We start from the raw sequence: 27,980 nt of genomic DNA on the forward strand, positions 1-27,980 counted from the left end.
TCACAAATTTTATTTAGAAATGTTGAAAAAAATCCATTTTATTAATCATTACAATTACAATGTTTTTAAAACTATTTTAGACGATTTTTGTCAAAATAGATATTATAATGATTCAATTTTTTCGTTTCAAAATTGGCAATTTAGAACAGTTATTATTCATTTTCATTGATTTTAAATTATTCGAAGTTAGTACAGGTAATCGAGATTTTTTCAAACTTGTAATTGTTGATTCAATTTTTTTGTTAGCCAAAGTTGTGATCTACAATGATGACAAAAAAAACATAAATTTTTTTCCATTAAAATAAATTCAACTGACAATATTGAATGAATGTTATGTTATCATGTAAAACCTTACCTTACGATCGCTAATGGTTGCAAATGGTTTTGATGGCAAAACTTTTGGCGTAACAATCCGAGTTGGAATGTGCTTTTGCTTTTTATTATCCAAACTTAATAAAGGTGAACGAATGGCAATGGGTATAGTAGTTATTGTCTTTATTTGTTTATTCTTTTTTTGTTCAAGTTCTTCTGGTTGTTGTTGTTGTTGTTGTTCATGTTGAATGTTTTCGACTTGATCTAATTCAGATGGTATATTTTTTTCTAGTTCACATGGTTTGTCAATTTCCGGTGCATTAGAATCCATTTTTTCGATTTCATTGCTGATTGTTTTGGTCGTACCTAATTGAGATGAATTCTTGATCAAATCGCCAAAAATAGTGGATTGTGAATAGGATATCGACAATAAAAAATCACATGATGTATTCGTTAAATCTAACAATGTAAGATTTTCATCCTCTATTGTCGAACAAGAAATTTTTCCATAATCCTCCATGACTGTTTCTCTAGTGCTTGTTGTCGGATTAATTTGATCATCATCATCTTCATTATTAGCAACAATACACATTTCGTTCGACTGTTGTGTTTGTTCGTTATTAACATTTCCATTATTGATGATTGGTACATCTAATGATGGGATTATATGTTCAGCACTATTTTTCGGATCATTCACCTCATCTTTTTCCTGTTTTGCTGCCGATTCCATAATATTAGCTATTTATTTATAACGATCAAATATTGACAGAGAAATAAATTTTTCATCTAAAAAATATGTTATAGACAACAAAAAAGCCATTACCTTCATCTTTTTGATAAGTCAATTCTTCCGTTGGTTCTTTAGCCATTTCAATACTTGAAAGAAGGTCCAATTGCGATAAAGAGACGTCTAATAAATTTAATAAATTATCATTTCCAAATAGCGTTGCTAGTAATGAACAAAATAAAGGTAAAAAATAAATTAGTCAAAATTTAATGTCTTCCATTAGCTTTTTTTTATCAATACCAGGTATTTTGTCTCCGTCATCGGGACTGTAAATCAAGTTTTGATTCAATGGTAAGGAATAATCCAAGAGTTTTTCAATTTTTTGTTCGGCGTTTTCATCGTCAGATTCAGCTTTGATTTCAATTGGCTGCTGTTCGAAATCTTGTAAAGACTTTGATTGTATGGATACTTCGGGTATTTCTTCAAAAGCTAAATTCAAAATATTAGTCGAGCTAAATTCATTTGAAACTAAATAAAAGTTGAAATTTGAAAGTTAATGTTTGTATCAAACAAAAAAATCTATGCATCAAGTCATACGTAATTGGCTGGGTTGAGAAATTCCCGAATCAGATTTTGTCTTAGCAATTGAATTAGAATTATCAACGGAATCTATTTTGAAAAAAAATTACAATTTAAATTCAAACAATTTATTGAATCAATCTAACCTGTGATGGGTCGAATTTCCGATAGATTTGAACATCTTAACAATTCATAAGATGTAGTCGATTTCGTTGGCTGATTCGATTGTTCAATGGGCGATATTGAAATTTTTGATTGGTACAAATCTTTGTTTTCTTTACAATTGTCGCTGACATTACCTTCATCAGTTAAGGTCGTCGAGTTTAGTTTCATGATTGAACTACTATTTTGGCACGTGTTTTCCATTGATAAGGAAATTTGTTTTCCAGAATTATGTTCATGTTCAGCTGTTTGATCAAGTGTCATATTTTCATTCAATTCTTTGTGAATATCCCAAGAAACATAAGTATCTTCAAACTTATCTAAGTAAAGAGTTTCATCATTGTGTTCGTCCATTTTTGCTTGATAGTAAAAATATAATTATAAGAAAAAATTGGCGGTTTATCAAATTTGACGGTTGATGATTGATAAAACGAAAACCGTTGAAAAGCGTGCTCCAAAAATGCTACAACACTGCCATCTTTTAATAAAAATTCGAAAACTAAATGAAATTATCACATGTCTATGATTTCAGGAACTATATTTTGGAATATTCTCGAATCTTACGAAATTTCTTCCAAAACATGGAGGAAAAATCAGGAGAAATTGGAAGATTATGGACCGTCAGCATTGCGGTTCCATCATCAATCGTTGATAATGCTCAATCCGTCGAATTGAAATCCTATCTGGTAGGACAAATTGCTCGTTCTTTGGTCATATTTAAAATTGATGAAATAGTTATTTACGATGAATATTGTATTCCTGGGTAAGTATTTTATTCAATTTAAACCATTTCTAATTCTGAACTAAAAAAATTATCATATCAGCACTCCTGAACAAATTGTACTTGACAAAAGAAAAGAAACAATGGTTCAAACTTTGCGAATTCTTGAATATCTTGAATGTCCACAATATTTACGGCGAAATCTGTTTCCAATCCAGAAATATCTTCAATATGCTGGTTTGTTAAATCCGTTAGAAGCACCACATCATTTGAGTTCGACAGATCAATGTCCATATCGAGAAGGTGTCGTTCTTAATAAGCCACATAAACAAGGATCATTTGTCAATATTGGTCTCAGACAGGAATGTCAAGTAGATAGAAGTTTACAGCCTAATGTTCGTGTAACAGTTAAACTTGAAACAAATATAGGTGATTCGAAAAAATTACGTGGCAAAATCGTATCGCCATCAGAACCGCGAGAAAAATTGGGTCTTTATTGGGGTTATTCAATACGAATGGCCAACTCTTTGAATGAAGTATTTGATGGCTGTCCATATGATGGTGGTTATGATTTAAAAATAGGCACATCAGATAAAGGTGACAATGTAGATAAAAAAATCAAGAAAATTCCCTTCACCAGCTCAATTCATACATTAATTGTTTTCGGTGGACTTCGTGGTATCGAATCGGCACATGAATCTGATGAATCATTAAGCCATGTTCAAGATACAAGTGAATTATTTGATTACTATTTGAATACTTGTCCAAATCAAGGATCAGATACGATTCGTACTGAGGTCAGTAAAATGTGTTCAAACTAAATCTAATCATATATCTGTCTTTTTTTTCGCTTTACAGGAAGCCATATTGATCACGTTATCTACATTACGACGTCGTTTATTTAAACATCAAACCTAACAAAACAATGGCAATGCAAACTTTTGTTTTCCTGTATTTTTTTTCGTTCGTGTTCATTGATTAAATTGTATTGTTATGTAGGTGTACTTGAATGTGTAATTAAATCTATCACAAAAATGTAAAAAAAATGTTATAATATATGAACAAGTTGAATAATGAACAAGCTTCGAAAATTGCAAATGGTGACTTAGTCGTATGGAAAGTTGGGCATAAATTGCCATTTGTTTTTTTTTTTTTTTGAATTTTTTTATATATATTGATTTTATTTCTCCCATTTTTTTCACTTCAAATATATCTGACTGTCTGTCTTCCTTTGTTTTCTATCTAACGGTATCGGCAGACATCGATTTCAATCATATAGATGAAAAAAACAATGAACATAACAACTAAATTAGTCAATAAGGCGGCAAAACGTACAATAGTAGATGACAAGACATTTTTTGCAAATCCAAATACAATTAATCCATTTCTAAGAACAACAACAAAGACAACGACTACAAAAACGGATACGGTGAATGCAACGGATTTGGAAAAAAATCGACATCATCAAAAATTAATAGACGAAAAATATTATGCTTTGATAGTCAATTCATCAACTAATCGTACTGTACGATTGATAAATAATGCTCAATACATACTTTTGTCACTGTCAATTTGGCAATTAGTATTGATTATTTGTAATTTATATACAATACTTATATCAATTTGGCGAAAACGTAATCAATTGGTCATTTATGATCGTACATTTTACTGGCTAAGCTTTTTACAAAATCTTTTCATATTTTTTTGGGCTACCGGATCCATTTCTACAATTATTACAACTACAATATTTATGACAACAACAAAATCAAACGACGAAAACAGGGGAGAAAAAACTACAAAAACAACAACGACCACAATAACAAAACGAACAGATAATCTATCTTCATTTACAATGTTTGGAATGTTTGCCTTGATATTGATTGTATTCGAAATTCTTTTATTTTACCAATTACTATTGTTCATATCACGTACTGATAATCCACTATTATTAAATGGTAAGATTATTTAATATAGCTAAAATAAGACTCGAAACAATTTTGTTTAATGATAATCACAAATCATCTTTTCACCAATGATAGAGTATCATTGAATTTTTTTTCTTTTTGATTTAGTTTGTTAATAGATTTATAATCGATTGATGATGAATTATTGAATTGACTTTTCAATACTTCATTTTTTTTATAGCCATGTGTGAAATTTACGAATTTTTTCCTTAATCATAATTACGAATGATGTTGCTTTTTTTTATATATTTCATAATCGAATTCCAATCCTGTTTATTTTATTTATTAATTTATATTTGTTTTCTTTATTCATAAATTTATAATATAGGCTTTGGATGGCAAGAAACAAGCCATTTATTAATATTGCCCATTTCTAGGATCATATGTTTTTCACTTTGGATATATTTCATGAATCATCAGCTATCATTAATGCAATGGAGTAAAGAAGAATTTCAATTACCAATGGTAGATCCATTGACTGAAGATATTACATTGAATACTTATTCACCATCATATATTGGAAGAATTATGCCAATCAATAATTGATATATTGAATTCCATTAAAAAAAATATTGCATTCAATCCTTTGACAAATAGAATATGAACATTTATAAAATATATGTGTATGATAAATAAAAAAAAAACTTTATTTCATCAATTAACTTTGAACAATAATATTCATTGTATGTATAAACAATATCATTAGTCATCATCCAACTATTGTTTTTCGGTTAGAGAAAAAAAAGGGAGAAGAGATTAAATACAGACAAAAGATTTTCAAATAATTTGGTTTTTTTTACGTTACAATAATACAGCAATAACATCGGACTATTATTCTGTTACAATTTGAACAAAACAATTGATAATCCATGATATAATTATCATCAACAAACGAAATAGGAAAAGAAAAATGAATGTGAAAACAAAAATTGAACGACAATTTTGATTTATAAAAGTTTGACGATAGGATTTATATATTTTGAATGAATTCAAGATTGACCATAGATAGAGAGAGAGAAGGAACGAGCAAATAAATGAGCGGACAATAAAAAACAAAAAAAAAATAGAAACGGTGACAATCATTTGCGAATTAAGCATAGCATCATCATCAACATCAAGATTTTTTCATTCTTTTCGTATATGTGTTTATTCGTTGGTTTTGTTGTTGTTGTTGTTGTTGTTGTTCTATAAATTTGATTATGAACAAAGGCAGCTTAACAGGAATTGTAAAAAGATTATATTTGGCTAATAATAGTTAACCAGAATAAAAAAGAAATTAGTTTAATTATTATCGAGAAAATGTCAGTATATGTCATTGAATTTGAAATTATGATGTTGTCTATGTTATGTTATGGACCAAAACATGACCAATAGATATTTTATCGTTGAAAAAAAAATCATATTTCTGATGCGTTTTAGATTCAACTTTAGATATGATGGCTGTCCTTTTGAAGAACAAAGTAAACAAACTCGTACACCCACGGATAAACAAATAAAAGATTCCATAGAATTTTGCCGGTCATTTCACTTCGATCAATATTTTATTGTCATACAAAAAAAACGATTATACAAGATTAAGGTGACAAATTGATATTCTAGATCTGGAAAAGGGATGACCATCATATTTGATGATGATGAAAAAATATTTTGAAATTAAATTATTCACAATTCCATCATGATTTTTTCATGATAAAAATGTAATTATAGTATTCATTTTAAAAACATTGCCATTGCATTCATAAGAATGGTTCCAGAAACATGAAAAGAAAAAGTGCCCATACACACACACACATATGTACAAAGAATATTTTATTCTCTTGAGAATCACGATCATATATTACTTTTTGTTATGATATGTTCAATATCGATTTTTCCATTCATTCTAATGAATAATCCGTACACGATTTACATCTCTTGGGCATCAGACATCTGTTTCCATTGTTTGTATGTTTACTGTTGTTCATTTTTTTTTTTTGTTTTTGGTGGTCATTCAATTCAGTATTCTGTTTATTTTCTTTTTTTTTTATTGATATTATTTTTGTTTTTGTTGTTGATGTTTTTTCTTTTAATCATTGTCGTCATCATAACCATTGGAATAATAATCACAATATAATCACCGTTGTCGTCTTTTTTTTCCACATAATATCCGCCGAAATCCGTTCCGAAAATCAGGACTTGAATAGAAAAATTACAAACAGTTAAGAAAAAGTAATTAACAGAGAATGGTCATACCTGAAAATGGTATATATTATTGGATTGAGCAATGAATTACAATAGCCGAGCCATAAAAATATACTAAAAGTATATTTACTAGGCTGACAATTCTTGCATAATGGCATAACCAAAGCCATGACAAAAAATGGCAGCCAACACATGACGAATATACCTGGATAAAATAAGAATAAATGAAATTAAAAAAATTTAAACAAATACAAAAAAATGTTGAGAAAAAAAAGAAAATAATAAGGCAAATTGAATTTAAGAAATTTTCATATTTTTCTCCATATACACAAACGGATAGATTAAACACACTCAAATAACTGTAGTAGTCTGGAAAACTATCTGCTTTCACACTATCACATACAAATTACATTTATTAGACGAATTGAATTCGGTATATTTGTATTTGAAAACCAAAAATTTTTCATGAAAAAAAACTTATTAGCTGATTAAATTGCACCAGAATGCATACATTTCAATGATCATGAGTACAATCAAACAATGTCAGAGAAAAAAAAATAAAACAAATGGTTCGATTTTCAATCCTATCATTATCATGATAGTGAATTAATTTGAATTTTCTTTTTTTTTTTGAAACTAGAAAATGACAATTTTAAGGTTGATCGTTCCTAATTATCGTCTTTGTGTAGGAAAAATTGTACCAAAATTTCTCATTGGTTTGAATATTCACTTTTTTTTGTTATTATATTCATGTTGTTGTTAAATTGAAAAACTGATAGTAATAACAATCCAACATACCAGTGATAATGGCCAAAATTTTTGCCGCTTTTCTTTCTCGTTTTGATTCAATAGATTCTTTGATAGCTTTACGCATTTGTATCTGATTCATTTGTAGATGTTGTTGAGCATCTTTATGATTAGTTTCATTTTCAATTATTGCTGTCGCCGTCTTCGTTATTATTGTTGCCGTTTCTGTAATATGGACGGCTTGTTGTCCGGTTGTTGGGGAAATATCATTCAAACCGGAATAATCATTGTCACTATTACATGTTATAGTTTTTGATGGTGGAGTTGATGGGAAATTTTGTTTTATCAAACAGGGCACTTCATTTGTAACAGCTATCATCATTGTATTCTCATCAATAGAAGACGAAGTCGATGATGACGAATGAAATGAAGATGAATGTTTTCGATGATTTCTGTGATTCAAATCATTATTTGAATTTTGGTAGCTGTTTTCATTATTGTTGTTTCTATTATTATTGATGTGATTATTGTGGATATGATGATGATAATGTTGAACACTTTGATTCATTAATGTGGAAGCATTCAAATCGAAAAGACACTTTTCATTGTCATTATTGCCAATATAATCACCACAGCTACCATGATTTCCTGTATCAGAATCATTTGTACGTTGTATTAGCTCTATTTGTTGTTTCAATTCATCATTGTTCATTAAATCGTCATCAACATTACATTGTTCTAAATAGAATGATAAAAGATTGTGTTAATATAAGAATATAAAATCACAAGTTTCATCTTCACCACAATAATGACCACACCTTTTTCATGTGGAAATTCCATCGATTCAATTTGATCATCACTATTGTTTCGTAATACAGGATTTGATGAATTTTTTTCAGTAGGCGTTGACGTTAAGTTTTGTGGTAATGAAAATATTTTATTCTTGAACGAAAACTTTTTTGCAACCATTTTATCGTCTGAATAAAAAATAATGAAAAAGAAAAATGAATTAAATAAGAGTGTTGACACCTAGACGCGTCTCAATTTTTAGATACTAATTGATTTGAAAAAAATCTGTGATTTCTATACCAATCTAATTTAATTGATTTTTTATTGATTGAACAAACATTCATAATGAATTTACTTACCCATATGATTCATTATTTTTGGATTGACAGTAGCGGATGCCGGTGCAATTGTTTTGCCTGGTTTATGACGAATCCTTTTGCGTGCAACCTATGTATGTGTGATGATATTTTAAGAGAATATTATTTATTGTTATTTGTCATATTTTTATTGAACTTGATTCATATATTCAGAATAATTTATAAAAGCTTTTAGTTGAAAAAATCGATACGATTAATTTCTTTTGGAAAAAATTCACAACACAATTTTTCTGCCAATACACAAGCGATTAGAATCACGATTTTAACTCCTGGGAATTCCCATACACCATTCAATGATAAGCGATTACGATGTTGGAAAAAAAACGAAAATTTAAAAACTATCAATTTTTTCAATCAAATACGTTTGTCACATTCATCATTTCATTTGAAGTGAATATTGAATATTTTTTTTATAAGTAACAAAATCAATCAAGAAGAAAAAAAATTCAGAAAAAATCAAAAGCAAAGAAAAAAAAATGAAAATCATGATCGACTACTAACCTGATAAATTTTCCAATAAAGTAGTAGAATAAATATTAATGGACCGTAAAATGTAGAAATAGTGGCAAAAACTTGATAGCCAATATCTTGTGAAATAAGACAACGTTTTTCTTGTTCAACACGTACATTAAAATAAGGATCTTTCCAACCAAGTATTGGTGGTATTGAAACGATTGCTGCCACGGCCCAAACAGCGAATATCATCCAACATATTCTTTGTGATGTACGTTTATGTATATAATCAACATATGTAACAGCCCAATAACGATCCTAAAATGATAATAATAATAATAATAATAATAATAATTGTTATTATTATTATTGAAACCAATATTGAAAATCATCATTAGTTTGATATTGATAGTAGAGATAATGGTTGTTGCTATAATGATGAACATTGATTTGGTCAAAAAAAAATTGTCAATGTTATTATATTCAATAATACAATAATAATATAACGATTTTAATGTTGCAAGTTGAAACTTTCAACTTATGTCACATTTTATGGCTGAGTATAAATGTTTTTGTTTGCAGAACGGACAACCACCAGCTGATCTGATTTGTTTTTTTTTTGTCCTATTCACAATAAACAATAGGAAAAAATACAATAAACAAGAACCAAAGGAAAAAAAATAATCATTTACAGAGAATGTGTATGTCCGTTTTACAAAGAATGTTTGATTTCCAATTATAATTGACGCTTCATCGGTTCTTTTCATGATGTTGTACCAGTGTAAAAAAAAATCATCATTACACTGATGATGGGTGATAATAAAAATCCTAAATAATTATTGGTTAATAGTCTAGTATTCGAGGCGAAAGTTTTTCATCGTTCATCATAAAGTTACAGATTTTTTTTTTTGTACAATCGATTGGACACAAGCAACTGTAGAAAACAAAAAAATTAAACTAAATCACATCAATCATTGATGGTCAATCAATTGTGAAAAATACTGATAGATCATGATGTATATTTTACTATACTGTACAGTGTACACTAAACGTTATTTTAATGATATATATTTTTTTTCCAAAGAATGATATTTGTTGAATAAAATATCCAACAATCATCGTCAATATGATAGAATAATCTGAATTGTTAATGAAATATAATATGAACTGATGATTTGGATTGAATTTATCATCGATCGATGAACAGTGGAAAAAAAAGAGAAAAAAAATTGTTTTGATAAGAAAAGAAAATAAAACTTACCAAAGCTATGGCCAATAGATGTAATATACTAGCTGTACAGCAAATAACATCGGCTGATGTCCATATATCACATAATAATGTACCTAATGACCATTGTTGACGAATTTCACTAACGGCACCCAATGGCATTACAAAACAGGCAACCATTAAATCTGCAACAGCTAATGATAATACTAAATAATTAGCTGTAGTACGTAAATTACGTTCCATTATAATGGCAGCAATCACAAATACGTTTCCAATAATAGTCAAACAAGTCAATATGCCTAAAATTAGGCTTACGGATAAAATATAAACAATGGTATTGTCTTCAAAATTAACATCAATTTTGACAGCGGCAACAGCATTAATCGAAGTATTGTTGATGTTATTTGTTGTAGTCATCATAGTAGTAACAATAACGGGCATAATGTTTGTTTGATTTAGCTTCTCCATTTCTCATTTACATTAATAAATTGATCTGATGATGATGATGATGATGACGAGGATAGTGATGTGTTTTGAATTATTTTCAAAGATTATCTTTTGATTATATTTTTACTTCGTTATCGTATTGTTTACACATTTAGCGTTTTCTTTTTTTTTTTTGGTTATATAACAAGAGGATGGAATGATAATTTTTGTGATACAAGATTGACACACACAAGATGTTAAGTCAATATCACATTGTTTTTGTTGTATTCATTTCAATCATGTTCATGATCAATATCGTTGTTTTTGTTGATATTCTTTTTCTTTTTCCATTTCACAATTTTCATTCAAATACATTTTCATAACAAATAGGATTAGTGCCGGCAAAATGAAATAATTGTCAACAATCATTGCACTTAATCGACGATGATGATGATGATGTTTGAAACTTGAAACATGAAACATTTACGTATACAGAAAACCAAAGCATACAGTTTTAGAATATTCACGTTAATTTTTGTTTTTTTTTTTAATTGAATAAAAATCTATTGAGAGAAAAACGAGAAAATGAGAACAAAACAATGAGTGAGAGAGAGAGAGAGAGAGAGAGAGAGAGAGAGAGAGAGAGAGAGAGAGAGAGAGAGAGAGAGAGAGAGAGAGAGAGAGAGAGAGAGAGAGAGAGAGAGAGAGAGAGAGAGAGAGAGAGAGAGAGAGAGAGAGAGAGAGAGAGAGAGAGAGAGAGAGAGAGAGAGAGAGAGAGAGAGAGAAACAAGTTACTGAATCAATATTATTCTGCTGATCAATTGTACCAAATGAAAATTTGATGAAAAACAAACCAACTAATTTTATGAAGTTATAATGAAAAGTTTTTTTTTCTTTTTTTCATTTTGGTTTTTCTCATTATCAATTCGTTTATCGAAATTCTGTGGTTTGCATCCATCGCTGTCCATCAATGACGACGATGACAGTGAAAAAACTTTATCAGTATTCCGGCCCGGGGAAAAAAATGTGAATAAGCTATATTAAAGTTTTTGATTTTTATTTTCTGACAAACTGAAAAAAAATATTTATAAAACTTTAAAAAATATTACGTAATTTTTTTCTCTCCACGTTCATTAAATATATATAAACGGATTTCGTGACATTTTTAAATGTACATTCGAAATGGTTTTTTTTTTGTTCCATCACTCTACCGCCTTTTTGACCAAAAAAAAAAAAAAAATATAGTGAGACTTTATCGAACGACAGACAACGGAAACAGGCGCTAACAAAAAAAAAAAAAAGTTTCGCTTAATATATCGGAATTTTATTTTCCACCCAAATAACAATTCATTCATCAGTGGATATATCGTTTGCATTGAAATTTCAAAATTATGTGTGGAAAATTTTTTTTTCTGGTAATTTCATCATCATACTTTTTTTTCCTTCCATATGGACCGTTTTATAATAAATTGAATGGAACGAAACAACCAGAAAAAAATTGGATCGATTTTTTCTGCACATAACGAAGAGAAAAAAAAACCTCAAATGAGCTTACACACACACAAACTTGGCCAAATAATAATTCGATAATGTTCATATATGAACAAATGAGAGTGAAAAAAAATTAGAGAATATTAAATTGATTTAAACTAAACTAAACGTTTACTTTTTCTCTTCACTTTCATTTGCTCTAATTTTTTTTTATTTTTGTTGCCGTTATTAAATTAAAAACATATATATATGCATAGCCATTGTAGAAAGAAATTTCAGGAAATGTATTAATGCAACAAATCCAATACACACACACACACACACACACCCAATACCAGTCGATATCGGAATTATTTTCTTTATTTTTTTCGGCTTTTTTACTTCGTGATTCTAGTTAAAAGATTCATTAGGATTTTTCTGTCTTTTTTTTTGCTTGTTTCCTTTTCTGAAATTCTGATTTTCGTGTTTGTATTTTTTTTTCTTTTCTTCTCGATCGATGATAGATTTTTTTTTTTGGCCATATGTTTCATTCTTATTGGTGTTTGGATCCATTTTTTTTTTTGCTTTAAGAAGATTGAAAAAACCAAAAAATCTATCTAGTTATATAAGGTTCATAATCGGTGTAGCATTGCCACTAAATGTGTTTGCTGTATTACCACAATATTGCACAAAAAAAGGATTGCTGAAAAAAAAATCATTTTCATTACATTTATCCAGAAACATTAATGGAACAAGAAAAAAAACCACTAGAATTAGACGAATAAAAAAAATTAGATCAAAATAAAAGAAAAGTGTAAAGATCATAACAAAACAAAACACAACGGAAAAGCAATAGTGTTCATTTTATTGTTTGAATTACATACATTAAAATACATTGATGATTGTCTTTCATGTCACGCAATCTACTTTTTGATTCTATTGTCATCATCATCATCATCATCATCATCATCATCGCTAAAGCATTTGAGAGCCAATCAAAAAATGATAGATTCACAATGAATAGTAATGGATGAACATTCATTCATGTAATAATTGTATATTCGATTCATGCAGACAAACAACCGCACAATGAATATATATGGTGATAAAATGTGGTAAAATACAACATTACTATGAAATAAAAAATGAAAAAATAATGTATATGATATATATACATTGTATTATAATGATTCATATATATATTGGGCATCGAATTTCCATATCTAAAATATACTACTTTGTTGAAAATAATGATGATGATGATGAGCTACGAAAAATCTAATGTCATTCATTTTTATCTATCTATGTTTATAAGTAGAAATTCAGAATTTTCTTTGTTTATACGACATTTTGTTGTATTTCTATGGAAAAAAAACAAACAAACAAAGTATATGATTGTTTGATTTGTCAATTTTTCATAATACCATTGATAATATCACTTTTCGTTCATTTTAAGTATTTTTTTTTTTTTTTTTTTTTTTTTGACAGAAATGTTGTCATTAATATACGATAAAACATGTGAATATAGCAACCAGAAAATAAAATCAAATGTGATACTAATAATAAAAAGGAAAATTGAGAAAAAAAAACAAAAATTTGATGAACAATGATGGCTTGTAGTTTTGCATTTTGCAAAAAAAAACATGAACAATTTTTTTTCTTCATTTTGTTTCCATTGAATTTGCCAACAATGTGGGCAAAAATGAACAAACAAAAAAAAAAAAAAAAAAGAAAAAACCCGATTGCAAATGGAACCACGAAACACAAATACAGAAAAAAAACCTAATGAAAAAGTTTGGTTATTTTTTTCATGGTTCTTTTTTTTAAAAAAAAGCTAAATTTTTTTCTTCTCCACCATCAAATGATCATCATTTGTCTTTGGTGGATGGAAAATAAAAACAAAGAAAAATAACAAATATTTATCATCATCATTAAAATTATTGTTGTCATTAATCGATTGGTTTTTTTCTTCAATTTTCATTGATTTTAATGTTGAATTGTGTCATATGAATGTGATCTGAGAAGGCTTAAATAGTTTTTTTTCTGTTAAATACAAATTTAATGATAAGAAAACTTGATAGTTTGAAAATGATTGAAACAATTGTTTACTTTATTACAACAGTTATTTTATATTATATAACTATGATGATTTACTATATATATTAATGAAGACGTTATCTATTCAAAAAAAAAAAATGATGAAAAACCAAAAAAAAAAATGATGAAAAACCATTGTATCAATAATAATGATAGCTATAGCCATGTTTAAAGAGATAATGGGTATATATTTTTCGATATAAGCGTATAGGAAACTATAGAAATTTTTGATCATCATCATCATCATCATCATTTATGTATCAAACATACAGAATAATCAAAACCACTAAACAATATATGAATGAATATTGACCAGAATAAAGCAAAAGAAAGATAAGAGATCCAAGATGGATCTAAGAGAAAAATTTCCGCTTACTGTATATGTTCTGTGTGTATGTGATATTTTTATCCCATTCATTTATTTTGCAACATTATATAATGAATATTTTTCTCGTTATTATCACTTTGTTTTTTTTTGTTCATTGTCATCATCATCATCATCATCATCATCATCTTAATCGGTCATCATCTTTTTTTATAATATAAAACATCGTTGGCGGTATTGAAATAATAGGTTTTTTCTCTTTCTTTTTTTTGTTTGTTTGTCATACATACATTGTAAAATATTGCTTTACTTGTAATTAATCAAAGCGATGCCAACACACGCATACACACACATAAACACTAGACAAACAGAAACTATAAATGAAGAATCGGTTTAGGCTTGTCGTCTTGGGAACGGTATAGAATCCTAAAATAAAAGCGAATTAATAATAATGAAAAGAATAAGATGGAATAAAACGCTGAAAAATAGAACATACAGAAAACCTAAACATATGGTGTATAAGCGTCATATCTCATGATGAAGCTGAAAACAAAAACTAACTAAAAAGACAAATGTAGAATTCGAAATGAAAAAGAAAAAAAATCATAAAAAAGAATAAGATTTTTGTTTCAGCAAGAATATTGTGTGTTTTTTATTTTTTCAACCAAAACAAGAAAAATGAAAATGTTAAATGAAGGAATCGAATATTTTTTCAATGATTTGTTGTTATTGATTCATACACACACACCCGCACACACGGCTTAAAGATTTAGTTGGGAAAAGTTTTTCATTCCAAAGAATCAAAATTCATATTTTCTGTCTTTTTTTCCAAATGCAATTGTATAGCTGTAATGATAAACATTTGTGTATAAAAAGATGATCCATTTGTTTGAATATTTGATGTGATTTTTGTTTTTTAGCAACTAAAAAACCAACCAACCAAATGATAAACATACAAAAAAAAGATAAAATTAGAACAAAAGTAAAGTAACGAAAATAAAACAACTTTCGAACAAAAAAGTAAAAAACAAACTATAAATCCATATGGATTGAAAATTGAAAACAAAAATTCTGGAATAACAACAAAGAATAAACGATAAGCGAAGAAAAAAAGAACCGAAAGAAACAAATTCTCCTGGTTTGGATCAGGAGAAAAATTTTTTTTGTTTTGAGTAATGAAAAACCAATTTCATTATGTCAGTTGTTTTACATTGTTATTGAAACAACAAAATATTATATTTCTTCATGAAAAATTCTGAGACACTCAAATTCTATTCCAAATGTCGTTGTCGACAACAAACAACAGACAACAGATCTTTAGAACAACTAAAAACAAAAACAAAAACAAAAAAAAAATATACCCATCACCGCCAAAAAACGAAACAAAAACACTTTTATTACATTTGGAATTCATAATAATAAATGAAGTTTTCTACCATTTCAATATACGGGAAAATAGGGAATGATGGAATAAGACGATCAAACAAGATTTCCGGCTTTAATAAACATGAAAAATAAAGGCTATATGTGCTGACCACATGAGAGCAATAGGGGTGGAGAGATAGAGAAAGGAAAAAATGGGGATAAAAACTACCAAAACAAAAGATCTGAACCCGCTGTGAAGCGTTATTTTTTTTCTGTTGGTATCGAATATCAAAACAAATACCAATTGCTGTCCTTGTAAACCGATGGATGGATCTTTGGTTTCATGTATAATTTGACTTTTTCTTGTTTTCATTTCGTTTTTCGTTTTCTAGAATATTTAGTTTCGTTGAATGAATCATTGAATGAATGATTTAGTTTGCATTATTCGCGATCGATTGCTAATCAACAGACCGAAAACAAGTAATGAAATGGATGGCTAGGCGATTGTGTGATGTACCATAGATACCAAATTTACATTAGGCTCATCTTTTTCATATAGAGAAATGAAATTTACAATAACAAACATCAATATTTTCCTTTTTACTCTGTTTTTATTGATTGTTAAAGATTCAAAAGAATTGAATCTGATTGATTTTTTACGTATGGAAATAGTCAAACCGTTTAATTTGATTTTCTATATGCACCATAATAATAAAACAAATTATAATATGAAAAAAAGTAAACGAGTAATATTTATTGCCATCATCGTATAGTCTAGTTATATACAGTGTATAATAATATATCTTCATCATATAATTTATCATATGAACACAAAACATGATGATGATGATGATGATGGATGCTGATGAATGAACTCAACGAATTTTATATCATACTCGTAATAGTTTTTTCCTATCATGTTCAATCATCGAAAAGCTTTATCATTAAAGATTATCAAGACCAATCATCAAAGAGTCGATTGGAGAAAAAGGGCAGCAAGTGAAAAAAAAATTGAATCCAAATTCGATTAGTTGATTTATACACCCACACACACACACACACACACACAAACAACGCATATTTATAAACAGAACATGAACATAATTCAACCAGAAATTTATTCGCTTGATTACATCAATTACAATCAAAAAAGATGATGATGATGATGTTGTTGTTGATGATGAAGAACTGAAAAAAAAGAATATATCAACTTGAAACTTTTCAATTACGATTAATTACTCAAAAGGAAATGAAAAAAAAGATGATCCAAAAAGAAAAATTGTTCAAAAAAAAATTGGAGAAAAATCTTTCTCCCATAATCAGCAAATTATTTATGTGAACAACAGATGACAATGACAGTGATAGAAAAATGAAACTGAAATTTTGTATGAAATGAGAAAAATTTTCCTATAAAAACGTTTAGTTAATTCCAAAGTAAATTTTTTAAAAAAACGTATCATATCATAATCAGTAATATGATAAATAATAATACTCATGTGGTGTGAAAATTTTATCCATTCATTCATTTGAAATGAAACCAAACTAATCAGGATTGTTTTGAGAATGAATGAATTTTCAATGGTAATATAATCAACATTTGTTAATTAAACTTGTCGAAATCTAATACTCATTATTCTTCATTCATTGTTAATGATAATAATGATGGTACTGGATTCAAATAATTTATTTAGTCATTTTCTATTCAATCATTGCCATATTTCCAAAACAAAGAATACAATGTGAAATATTCAAGAAAAATAAACAATTCATTGCAACATTTGTGTGAAAAACAAATCAATGATTGAATGGTGGTTATGCATGGTTTGAATCAAATTAAGGTGCACACTATTATATATCACTGTAGTTTGCTTTCAATAATTTTCTATCGTTTTCAAATAGCGATTTCTTTTTCAAATAAATCAAATTATTACATTTTACATGGGTTATGGATTGAAAATTCAATCAAAACCGGAAATGTTATTACAATTCATTCAATGAATAAAAGAACTGATGACCATATATACAAACACACACACACACACACAATCACACAATGTCAGAATGGGTATACCAATTGAATAATTGTCAAAAGAACCAGATTTTCAAGTGAAAATCTGGTTTTTTTCCAGAGAAAGAGAGAGAGAAAGCATTCTTCTTTTATAATTTGAAAACTTGAAAAAGAAACCAAACCAGAGATAGAATCTAATCATATTGAAATTGAATGATTACATCATAATCGAAATCAGAATGGGGAATAGGAAGAAAATTTTATTTACCCATCCAGTATTATTTTTTTCTTTTAAAATACAATGCATCGAATTCAAATGGAATTTTTTTATATGCACTTTTTTCTTGGTTAAGTGGATTAACAACGTTAGTATGAACATTTATAAACAGTTATGGTTATGTGCAACTCAAGTTGCACAAAAAAAATACCATTCTTTGACATTGATGGGAAAAAATAAATAAATAGTTATATAAACCTATAGAGTTAGATATGGATAGCTTGAAGCACGGTATAAAAGCACAAAAAAAGCAAGAAAATAATTGAAAAGTTTTTTTTTGTTGCTGATTCAAGATAAAAGATAAACATTGATATAAACGCACGTAAATACAACAAGTGAATATATATAGAATTTGAACATAGTCCACAAAATATTGTATAACACATAAATAAATGAATGAATTTTCAGTCATGGCCACAAGAATTCTTGATTCCATTGGAAATTTGAAATATATGCAAACAAAAAGAAAAAGCTGGTAATATGTAAAAAAGGATAGTTTATTATATTTTCATTGTATACACACACGCACACAGAGAGAGAGAGAGAGAGAAAGAAACAAAACAAAGGCATAAAAACATAGACCAAATAATTGGACTGAATAAGAGAAAAAAAATTGTTGTTAACATAAATAAACGAGTTAGAAATTTGCATATATGGATATTTATCAAACACTATACTGTTCAGAATAGAATGTATATTAATTAAATACAGAATTTGATAAAATTCTAGTGAAAACAATTGTATATGAATTTTTTTTATCATAATGCTCTTTAAACAGAAATTCTGTTGTACAAAATTTTATAATTGAAATGAAGGTAAAAATAACTGTATTGTGAATATGTATCAAAATTTTGATTTCAATGATTCTTTTTCATTGAAAAAATTTTGTAATTGTATAACAAATAATGAAACCTAATCATAATCACAATGAGAATTTACATCACCATCATCATTATCATTATTATGATGATGATGATGATGATGAAAGGAAATCTCTTTTTCTTTTTTTTTATTGATCGATTCTGTTTGTGAAGGCAAAAAAATAGCTAAGATAATCAATTTTTTTCTAGTTTCATTTCTTTTTTTTCTATGTTGAATGTTGATTTTCTCACAAACATTACACATACAATGGTTGTTGTCATTATCTAATGACACTTGGCCAAAATGAAAAAAAATTGAAAACTAGAAAATACAACCGTTCAAATGTACCGGATAATACGAGAAAGTTATTCGAGATTTTTTGTTATTGTTTTCAACAACAACAACAACAAAAAAAACTTTCACTTTTTCTTATTATTCTTTATAAGTAATTTTTTGTGATTCATTCATCCATCTAGTTTTATATCTGATGTTTTTTTCATTTTGAAACAAATTTGAAAAAGCAAAAAAAAAACAACAACAACAACAACATCCATGATGATGGCTGTTATTGTCATTGAAAATGACAAAATCAATTTTTCATATGAAAAAAAACAACAAATGAAGAAACCAAAAAAAAAAAAAAAAAAAACAAAAGATAAATCACATTAAACTAGACTAATATTGTTTGTTTTGTCGATTTCCATGTAATGTAAGACAATCAGATAATAAATATAATGAAGGTATATATATAAAAAAAAATTGAAAATCGATAACAATAATTTTAAGTGATGATGAATAAACAAACAAACCATTGCGATTCCATACAAATTTTAATATTCTGAATTAGCTATTTGTTTGATGAAAGTGAATGAAAAAAAACAGAAACAAACAAACATTTTGCAGGCATTAATTCAATCACATCAAATTAGTGAATGAAATTCAAACTTGAATTTATTTTGTGTTTTAATAAAAATATATATAGATAGATCTATTGTCTAAAAACTTAATCAAGTTTATTGAATAAATTTGCATAGATTGAAATGAAAGTAATCTGAACAAATTTGATCATCCAATATGAATGTCTGATTTTTGTTGTTTTCATTGTTTTTTTTTTGGAAAATTTCAAACACAAAACTTTTTTTTTGCCTTGAAAACTTTTCAATGAAAAAGGCTTAGTAGATGAATTATAATATATAAATTCTTCTTACTATTGTTACAATTTTAATTTAATTTTTCTCAATTATTTTAAGCAAATTTTTTTTTTGAAAATGTTGAAAATACCGAGAAATAAACAATAAGTATAGGCTTAAATGAAAATGAAATGAAGAGAATCAAAATTGAGTAATTTCAATTTCTATTCACGATGTCTGCGTGTGTGTGTGTGGAAAAGTAGCGATATAAAGAACAGAATTTGTTTGTTTTTTTTTTTTTGCTAACATCATAAAAATGATTAAAAAATGAAAATGTTTAGTAGTGGAAAATATGAGATTCAGGGCTTCAAAATTAATGTAATAAATCTATTTTAAAATTCTAAGCACACAAACTTTCATACAAAAATACATATAAGAAACGTTGGCAATTATACAATTTTGTCATCGTAAAAAGAACATCAGATTGTATCACGCTGGATTCAGAAAAAAAACGAATTTCGGTAGTGAAGCCAACATTTTTTTCCATCTCATTCAAATTATTAGTTACAAAAAAAAACATTGAATATTTTCAACGAAGAAAAATCAAAACATTTTATGAATGCTATGGAAATCAACAACGGCAAAGATGCCATCATGAAACATGATTGTCGATAATAATAACAATTTCAAATTATAAAGTAAACAGAATTCTTGACATTCATTGAAAATCGGCGCCCCCCTATCATCATTTTTTACTTAGAAGCCCCTATGTCTCTTTCCTTATCTGAAAAGTTTCAATGCATTTGTGATAGAGTGGATTTTTTTTTTTGCTTTTCCTAAAATTTGATTCACTACAACATTTCTTCGTGTTTATGCATTTGTATCACTGTTCAAATGTATGTGTGTGTAACCGAATAATTGAAGGCAAATTTTTGAAAGACGAGTGAATCTACTTGGAATCATAATCATTTATAAACAGATAATTTAACATTTGATGTAATGCAGAAGAAAAAAAAATTATGACGATAAAGTATCTATTTAAATGCAGACACATACATTTTTGTCGATTTCAAAAACAGAAGTTAAATTCAGAGAACAGAATCAAAAAAAAAAAATGAGAAAAAACTGGTTGCCATAAACACAACAACAGAATAAATATGTGTATGTTCATACAGACAAGGCGTGTGATTTGAATTATCATTATTATACGACAGCTATGTTCATACACATGCATGCACACAGAACAACAGGAATCTGTATATATATTTTTGTTTTGTTTGTATCAAAAACAATATATTCAATTTAGAAACATTCAAATTGAAACCAATTTTTCTCTCATTTATTTATGATTATTTATGAAAATTAAATAAAAAGCGACTATTTTGTTTTTTCGGGCAAAAATCTTCCATTAAAACAAATCCACATGACTATTTGTTTGATAATGTAATGTCTGTATATGGAACAAAAGTGCGGAATGTTTTTTTAAATTACATAATTATAATGAAATAATATATTAAAAGCTGATGATATGTGTGTATTGTGAATGTGAAATTCTTTTTAAATTCAACAGGAAAAAAAGAATAATTTTGCATAATTTGTTCCAAGAATTTGTATTTGTTGATTAAACCAATATTAAGAATTTTTGTCATCTACTAATCATGTTTGAAATTCTGACCTACAAAAAAAATCACAAAAGGTAATGTATAGGTATTGGATGTTTACACACACACACAAACAATCGTATATAATCTTTTGTTGAATGAGGTTTTCTAAATATAAAGAATAATTTCAATATTAGACATCTGATCTTTTTATATATCGAATGGAAATGAAAAAAAATTGCTGCAAGCGGCAATAAGAGAATAAAGTAAACTATAGAAAATGTATTAAACATATTCTTCGAACATTCGATGGAGAAAAACCAGCAAAAATTCATACACACAATTGCTAAATGATGACGCAAGTGATCAAAAATTGGTTGGAGTAGTAAAAAAAAAAATTTATATTGAAAGGAATTCCATCATCGTTTTACGCACACAATCAATGATGATGATAATCATGTTGATGCCAAAAAATATGAATGATTAATCATCAAATTCATAAAAAAAACCTACATAACACGGAAATCTACTATAAATATGGTGCATAACAATTGTGGTTACGTAATCGATGACTAAATATTAACTATGAAAGATAATTTAAAATACAAAAAAAAATGCTAAACAAATAAAATGTGAATAAAACAAAATAAAAAAAAACAATAAAAATGAAATGAACAAATCGATCCATAGAATAATCGTCACCATGCATTACCAAAAAAAAAAAAAAAAAAAAATATGTAATAACGGTGATGATGATTATGATGATGATAGGAACAAGGAAAGTTGACAACAAATGAACGATGAAAAATATGGCAGACATAATTAATAATGACAAAAACATATTTTCAACAACCCGGCATACTTTTTATTCATTCATGTAATGAAAAACACATACACACACACACACACACACATAGACATGTAGCTTGTGCATGTTCCACATTTATCCGATTTACATATCCATCAGCAGCAGCAAAAGCAGCAAAACAAAGGAAAGAAAAGAATTTTTGCCCTAAAGATCGTTTCAAACAAATGATGATTATGATATTAAGTTAATAATAATAATTTATTATGACACACACACACATGCACTTGCATCAATTTCAAACTGTAGTATTAATAATCGTTCAGTAGTAGCTATATTACATTTCAAAAATGTATATGAAGGAATGTTCAAGAAATTAATAAGAATAATATGCAATGACGATATGATATGATACAAAAGAAGTGAGAAAAAAAAGAAATCAACTTGCTATGTTCAAAAGAATTTGAAATATTTAGCAAAAGATTTTTTTTCCTCACGAATAAAATGTGCAAGATAAAAATCATTCAAATGTGTAATCAATCTTGATTCCCATTTCCAGTAAGTAACAAAATGAATGATAATATATATTTGATGGTTATCATGTTAATTTCTTCGTTTCTATCACTCTTTTTCTTTCCATTCAAAATGATTGTCCAAGATAAAAAGTTTTCTGCAAAAAAAAAAAAAAAAATATACTTTGTCATTCTCAATGGAATGAATTTTAACATTTAGAAAGCCATTTCGTATATATATTTGAATGAGAAATATTGTTGAAAGAAAAAAAATCTTGTGCATTTCAAGAATATTTATTCCTACAAATCATTGGTAGAAAAAAAATCAAGCTTCTTTTCAATATGAAAAATGTCATTATCAAAGTATGTAATACCATTGACCAAACCTTAAAGTTAAAGCTAGACAACTTGAATCTGTTATCTGACTGAAACTTTTTTTTTTCTTTCCGATGCATACAATGAAAAGTTTAATGATGCAAAATGTAAATGGATATGCATACAATGAATGGATCCATGACACACAGATTAAGTGTATTATCCAAGTCAAACGAATAGAATTGAAAACATGAAATGTATTACAACAATGAAAATCAATGATGGCAAGTTTTTCATTCCATTATTTGACCATCAATGAATAATAATAATGAGAATGATAGACACTATCTACTAGTTGAAATCCGGAAAATATATTGACATGTCATCATGATAAAAGCAAAAGACAAAAACTGATCACATTCTGTCAAGCCAAGACACAATTTTGGATCAATAAAATGAAATGAGCGAGAAAAAATCGATAAAAAACATGGATATGTCGAAAATCTAAAATATAATTGCCAGCAACAAAAAAAACACACACACACACAGAGAGATTATTATCATAATTTAGATTGTTGTAAACATTGACATTGAATTAAAATTCAATTCAATTAGTTTTTCTGGCAATTTTATTAATTCACTCATTGCGGTTCAATTATGTTCAATCCATTGTTCCATTCATCAATTTCTTCCGTTTATTTCATGAAGAATTTGAAAGAAAAAAAAAGATCTTTTTCAATCTATTTTATCCATCCATTTATTCTTTCATTAATTTCATCTATTATACAGCAGCCATTAATTAGACCATTAATCAATCAATCTTGTTGTAAGCAAGCTTTTATTTTATTGAACTTTTTACATATACATGATTAGATGTTTAATATTATGAATACAAAAATGAATTGTTGAACATGTGTAACACACACACACACACATAATCTATTCTTGATAAAATGTACAAAACTAATAATATGAATAGACTTTTTTAATAATAAATTGACATCTATGCTTACATACACAGAAAAAAATGGATAAAAATAGTAAAAAAAAAGAATTTTTTTTCAATTAGATACTGATGAATAGAAGAGTTGTTTATCAGAATAAGATTTCATTGATTTTATGTCTTGTATATATGTCGATTTTTGTTGTTGTTTGTGTTGTTGAAATGAATAGATTTCCATTGGACTATTATTTATATATTGTTTCTATTCTTGTTATACATGCTGATAATGGATGAAATAAAATTCTGATTATCTCGAACAATGGATCGATAGATATTTTTGATGGAATATACCATTGAAAACAAATATGAAACAAACAAGAAAAAAAAAGTACATGAAGCCCATCTCACACTTTATTTAGGATTATATCTTGGCAATACATCAAATAGTTGAAAAAAAATAACGACATGTAAAGAAAAATTACAAAGAAAAAAAAACGCAGAACCATAGATTGACAAGCTTTCATTTATATAACCCGACAATAGTGAACAATATATGAAATAATGATTGGTATAAGTATCGAAGAATTTGAAACAATGATTCAATCATTTTGGTGCATGAATTCGACAAAAAAAAAATATCACATTAATAATAACAAAATACAGTTGAACCTGAAATTGTGCCATTGTGTATATTGTAAGCACCTAGTTTGTGGATATTTCCGTACGTCCGTATAAGTACGTACAAATATGTCCTCGATACTGAATAGAATCAAGTCTTTGTTGATTGAAACAAAAAAAAATGAAAACAAAACTTTCAACATATATTACATATAAGAAAAACAAATACCAATATAACAATATAGAATAAGAACATAGCTTGTATGACCAAGAACGGAAAACTTTAATGCAACAACTTTAAGATGTAGATGTAGATGAAAAATTAGTGAATATATGAGAAAAGTGGTCAAAATGATAACAAATAGATTTTTTTTTCTTTTCATTTTCCTTATTGGAAACAAGTTTTTCTTTTTTTTCACTACCCAAAAAAAAAACAATGTGATCAATCATTGACATCAAATTCGAAATGATTAGTTCAATTTAATGCTATTAGGTTTATTCATTCGATTTGATTGTATTCGATTAGAAAACAATACAACGCAGAATCCTTTCATTATTTCATGTTAATTCATCAGTTAAATAATATTGGATTGGAAAAAAACCTATTAATTTTCAGCAAAATTTATCCATGATCACAGAATGGCCATAACAGAATAAAGAAAAATATATTTAGCTGGCATTCAATTTTCTGCAAAAAAAAAAATGTACGTGATGAAAAAAAAATAAAAAGAATTTCAATCGAGTATTCAATGGAATTTATTCTTTTTTTTTTGTCTTAAATCTTTTAGCGTCAACAAACAAATCAACAGAAAAAAAGAAAGAAAACGGAAACGATAAATTCTTCTAAAAAAATCAATTGAGTGAATGAATTGTTTCGAAGGATTTCTTTCACTATTTTTTTTCTACTATCTTAAGATAGTCCATATAGAGTGCAGAAAAAAAATATGCCAAACATTCGAATGTCAGTTTGAAGCAAGCAAAGCCGGTCAATTTATGTCATGTTGAAAATAAAAAAAAACGAAACGTTAAAAGAATATAAACTGACAAGTGTAGACTATTTTTTTTTTTTTTTTGGATTCAACCAAGCAATAACTACAACTACAACAACGATAATTCTATAGCATTGATACAACATTATTACCATTAAATGGTATATGGTATGCCTTTTTGACTAAGTTTTTGATCCTGGCACTTTTTTTTGGCTTTCCAATCATCAAAAGTATTTCGACAAGAATTTCTTTGGAATCAAACAAACAATATATACTTAATGATGATCACGGAATCAGAATCAGAATTCTGAGAATGTCAGGAACAATTATCATTGATGAACAAAAAAAAATGATGAGATGAAAAAAAAACACATTAATGTGAGAAATAATAAAAAGCTAATCACTAATGTCACTGTGATTAGAATATTTTCATGTAATGAGAATGAAAAAAAAATTGTATTTTCTGGTATTGTGTATTGATGGTATATAAACACGATGTTTTTCTTACACAGAGATTCACTTTGATTATTTTTATTATCGACCAATTATGTGTTATGGTCAAATACTGATAAATGGAATCGGAATGATGAACGAAAAAAGGAAAAAAAATTAAATTAATGAAAATGTACTTTTAGAAAAAAAGAGAAAAAAAAACAAGATGTTTATTGTTCAAAATCATCATCATTATCAGGCAAACAAATAATCAGAATAATGATTGGTAGCAGATGTTATGATGATGATGATGATGATGACTGATTACACACACCTAAACATAGAGATAACAGGATTAATTTCATATATATGATGATGAATGGAGAAATTGTAATTCATTCACACACAGACTACAAACACACACAGACAACAAACAGACACTGATGTATGGAAATGGAGTGGTGAATAATAATAATTTTTTTTTCTTCTTTACTTGTTTATCTAAATATTCTTTTTATTTTTTCTTCGTTTTTTTTCGTTCATTATTATTGATATTTTATTCGTCAGTGCATGTTTGTGTGTGTGTGTGTGTGTGTTTATTTGTAGAAAGAAAAATGTTTAGCATATTCTTGTTTTTCTTTGCATAAATATTATCGATTCAGTTATGAATGAATAGAGACAAACAACAACAACAACCATTCATTTGGGTGTGTTTATTGATTGGCTTGCTGATAATATTTGGAATTTTTTTTGTATATTTATTATCATTATGATGATTTATAAACTAGTCTTGACATTATTATCATCAAAATCATCAACTATTGTGAGCTCGGAAACGGTTCTTATGAATGAATTGAAAAATTCTTTAAAAAACAAGCACAAAGAATATTGGAAAGAAAAAAAAATCACATCTATCTAAAGAAAATATATGCAACGAAACGAAAAGTGAAATATTCTTCAATGAAAAAAAAATTCAAACACTTCATAATGGCAAAGAAAAAAAAATTAAAATTTTCTATACTCACACATTCTTCGAGATTACAGGTGATTTGAATTTTCTTTCAATTATTGATGCCAAACAAAAATATCAGTCAACAACAACAATCAGTTAAAAGTTTTTTTCAAATAAATCAGAAAAATATCTCAGCGAAAACAGAATAAATTTATAGATAATGTTACTGGATACACACATATACAAATGATATTAAAATCGATAAACAAATGATATGTTTTTGAATAATTGAAAAGATTCTAGTCAACATGAACATGAATACATTAGTAATAAGTCAAGACGTAAAAGTTAAAAGTTTTTGACTGTTCAACGTGTACATTATACAACTGTGTAGAAAGTTTTATATTTTCTTGCTGTGAGATTTACAAATTTCAATTGCGTTTTTGAACCAAGAAAAAAAACGAGACAAATAATTTGGTTTTCATTTGCAAGAATGTGCTAGCTGAAATTCACAAACAAACTGACATTTTTATGCGAACACATTTTTTTTTTTTTTTTTGATTGTTACCAAAGAACTGTCTGCAACGGTTATCACACGCGCACTAAAAAAAACC

The 27,980-nt window shown here is 27.3% G+C and overlaps 4 protein-coding genes across 5 annotated transcripts; 2 read left to right on the forward strand and 2 right to left on the reverse strand.

Annotated features, from left to right (window-relative positions):
• Positions 1-46: 46 nt before the first annotated feature.
• On the reverse strand, positions 47-2,209 carry LOC124498771 (uncharacterized). The gene is made up of 6 exons (XM_047062571.2): positions 1,765-2,209; positions 1,637-1,708; positions 1,340-1,567; positions 1,136-1,261; positions 356-1,050; positions 47-259 (listed from the first exon to the last, which is right to left on the reverse strand). Exons 1-6 carry the CDS (start codon positions 2,132-2,134, stop codon positions 113-115), a joined length of 1,638 nt encoding a protein of 545 aa, XP_046918527.2. The 5' UTR covers positions 2,135-2,209; the 3' UTR covers positions 47-112.
• Positions 2,210-2,273: 64 nt separating this feature from the next.
• LOC124498770 (28S rRNA (uridine-N(3))-methyltransferase) lies at positions 2,274-3,579 on the forward strand. The gene is made up of 3 exons (XM_047062570.2): positions 2,274-2,543; positions 2,605-3,298; positions 3,360-3,579. The coding sequence occupies exons 1-3, from the start codon at positions 2,284-2,286 to the stop codon at positions 3,417-3,419; spliced, it is 1,014 nt and encodes a 337-aa protein (XP_046918526.2). The 5' UTR covers positions 2,274-2,283; the 3' UTR covers positions 3,420-3,579.
• Positions 3,580-3,684: 105 nt separating this feature from the next.
• On the forward strand, positions 3,685-5,123 carry LOC142597326 (uncharacterized). The gene is made up of 2 exons (XM_075728587.1): positions 3,685-4,456; positions 4,794-5,123. Exons 1-2 carry the CDS (start codon positions 3,781-3,783, stop codon positions 5,009-5,011), a joined length of 894 nt encoding a protein of 297 aa, XP_075584702.1. The 5' UTR covers positions 3,685-3,780; the 3' UTR covers positions 5,012-5,123.
• A 1,324-nt stretch (positions 5,124-6,447) lies between these two features.
• Positions 6,448-27,888, reverse strand: LOC124489943 (5-hydroxytryptamine receptor). Of its 2 annotated transcripts, none has more exons than XM_047052385.2 (8): positions 27,440-27,888; positions 10,274-11,229; positions 9,187-9,330; positions 8,542-8,629; positions 8,212-8,370; positions 7,445-8,131; positions 6,698-6,851; positions 6,448-6,639 (listed from the first exon to the last, which is right to left on the reverse strand). In XM_047052385.2, the coding sequence occupies exons 2-8, from the start codon at positions 10,706-10,708 to the stop codon at positions 6,579-6,581; spliced, it is 1,728 nt and encodes a 575-aa protein (XP_046908341.2). In that variant the 5' UTR covers positions 10,709-11,229; positions 27,440-27,888; the 3' UTR covers positions 6,448-6,578. The 2 variants fall into 2 exon arrangements, with proteins under 2 accessions (XP_046908341.2, XP_046908332.2); XM_047052376.2 differs by having other exon boundaries at positions 9,061-9,330.
• Between the last annotated feature and the right edge of the window lie 92 nt (positions 27,889-27,980).

Source organism: Dermatophagoides farinae, chromosome 2 (genome assembly GCF_024713945.1).
Source record: "Dermatophagoides farinae isolate YC_2012a chromosome 2, ASM2471394v1, whole genome shotgun sequence".
In the NCBI taxonomy this organism is placed as follows: domain Eukaryota; kingdom Metazoa; phylum Arthropoda; class Arachnida; order Sarcoptiformes; family Pyroglyphidae; genus Dermatophagoides; species Dermatophagoides farinae.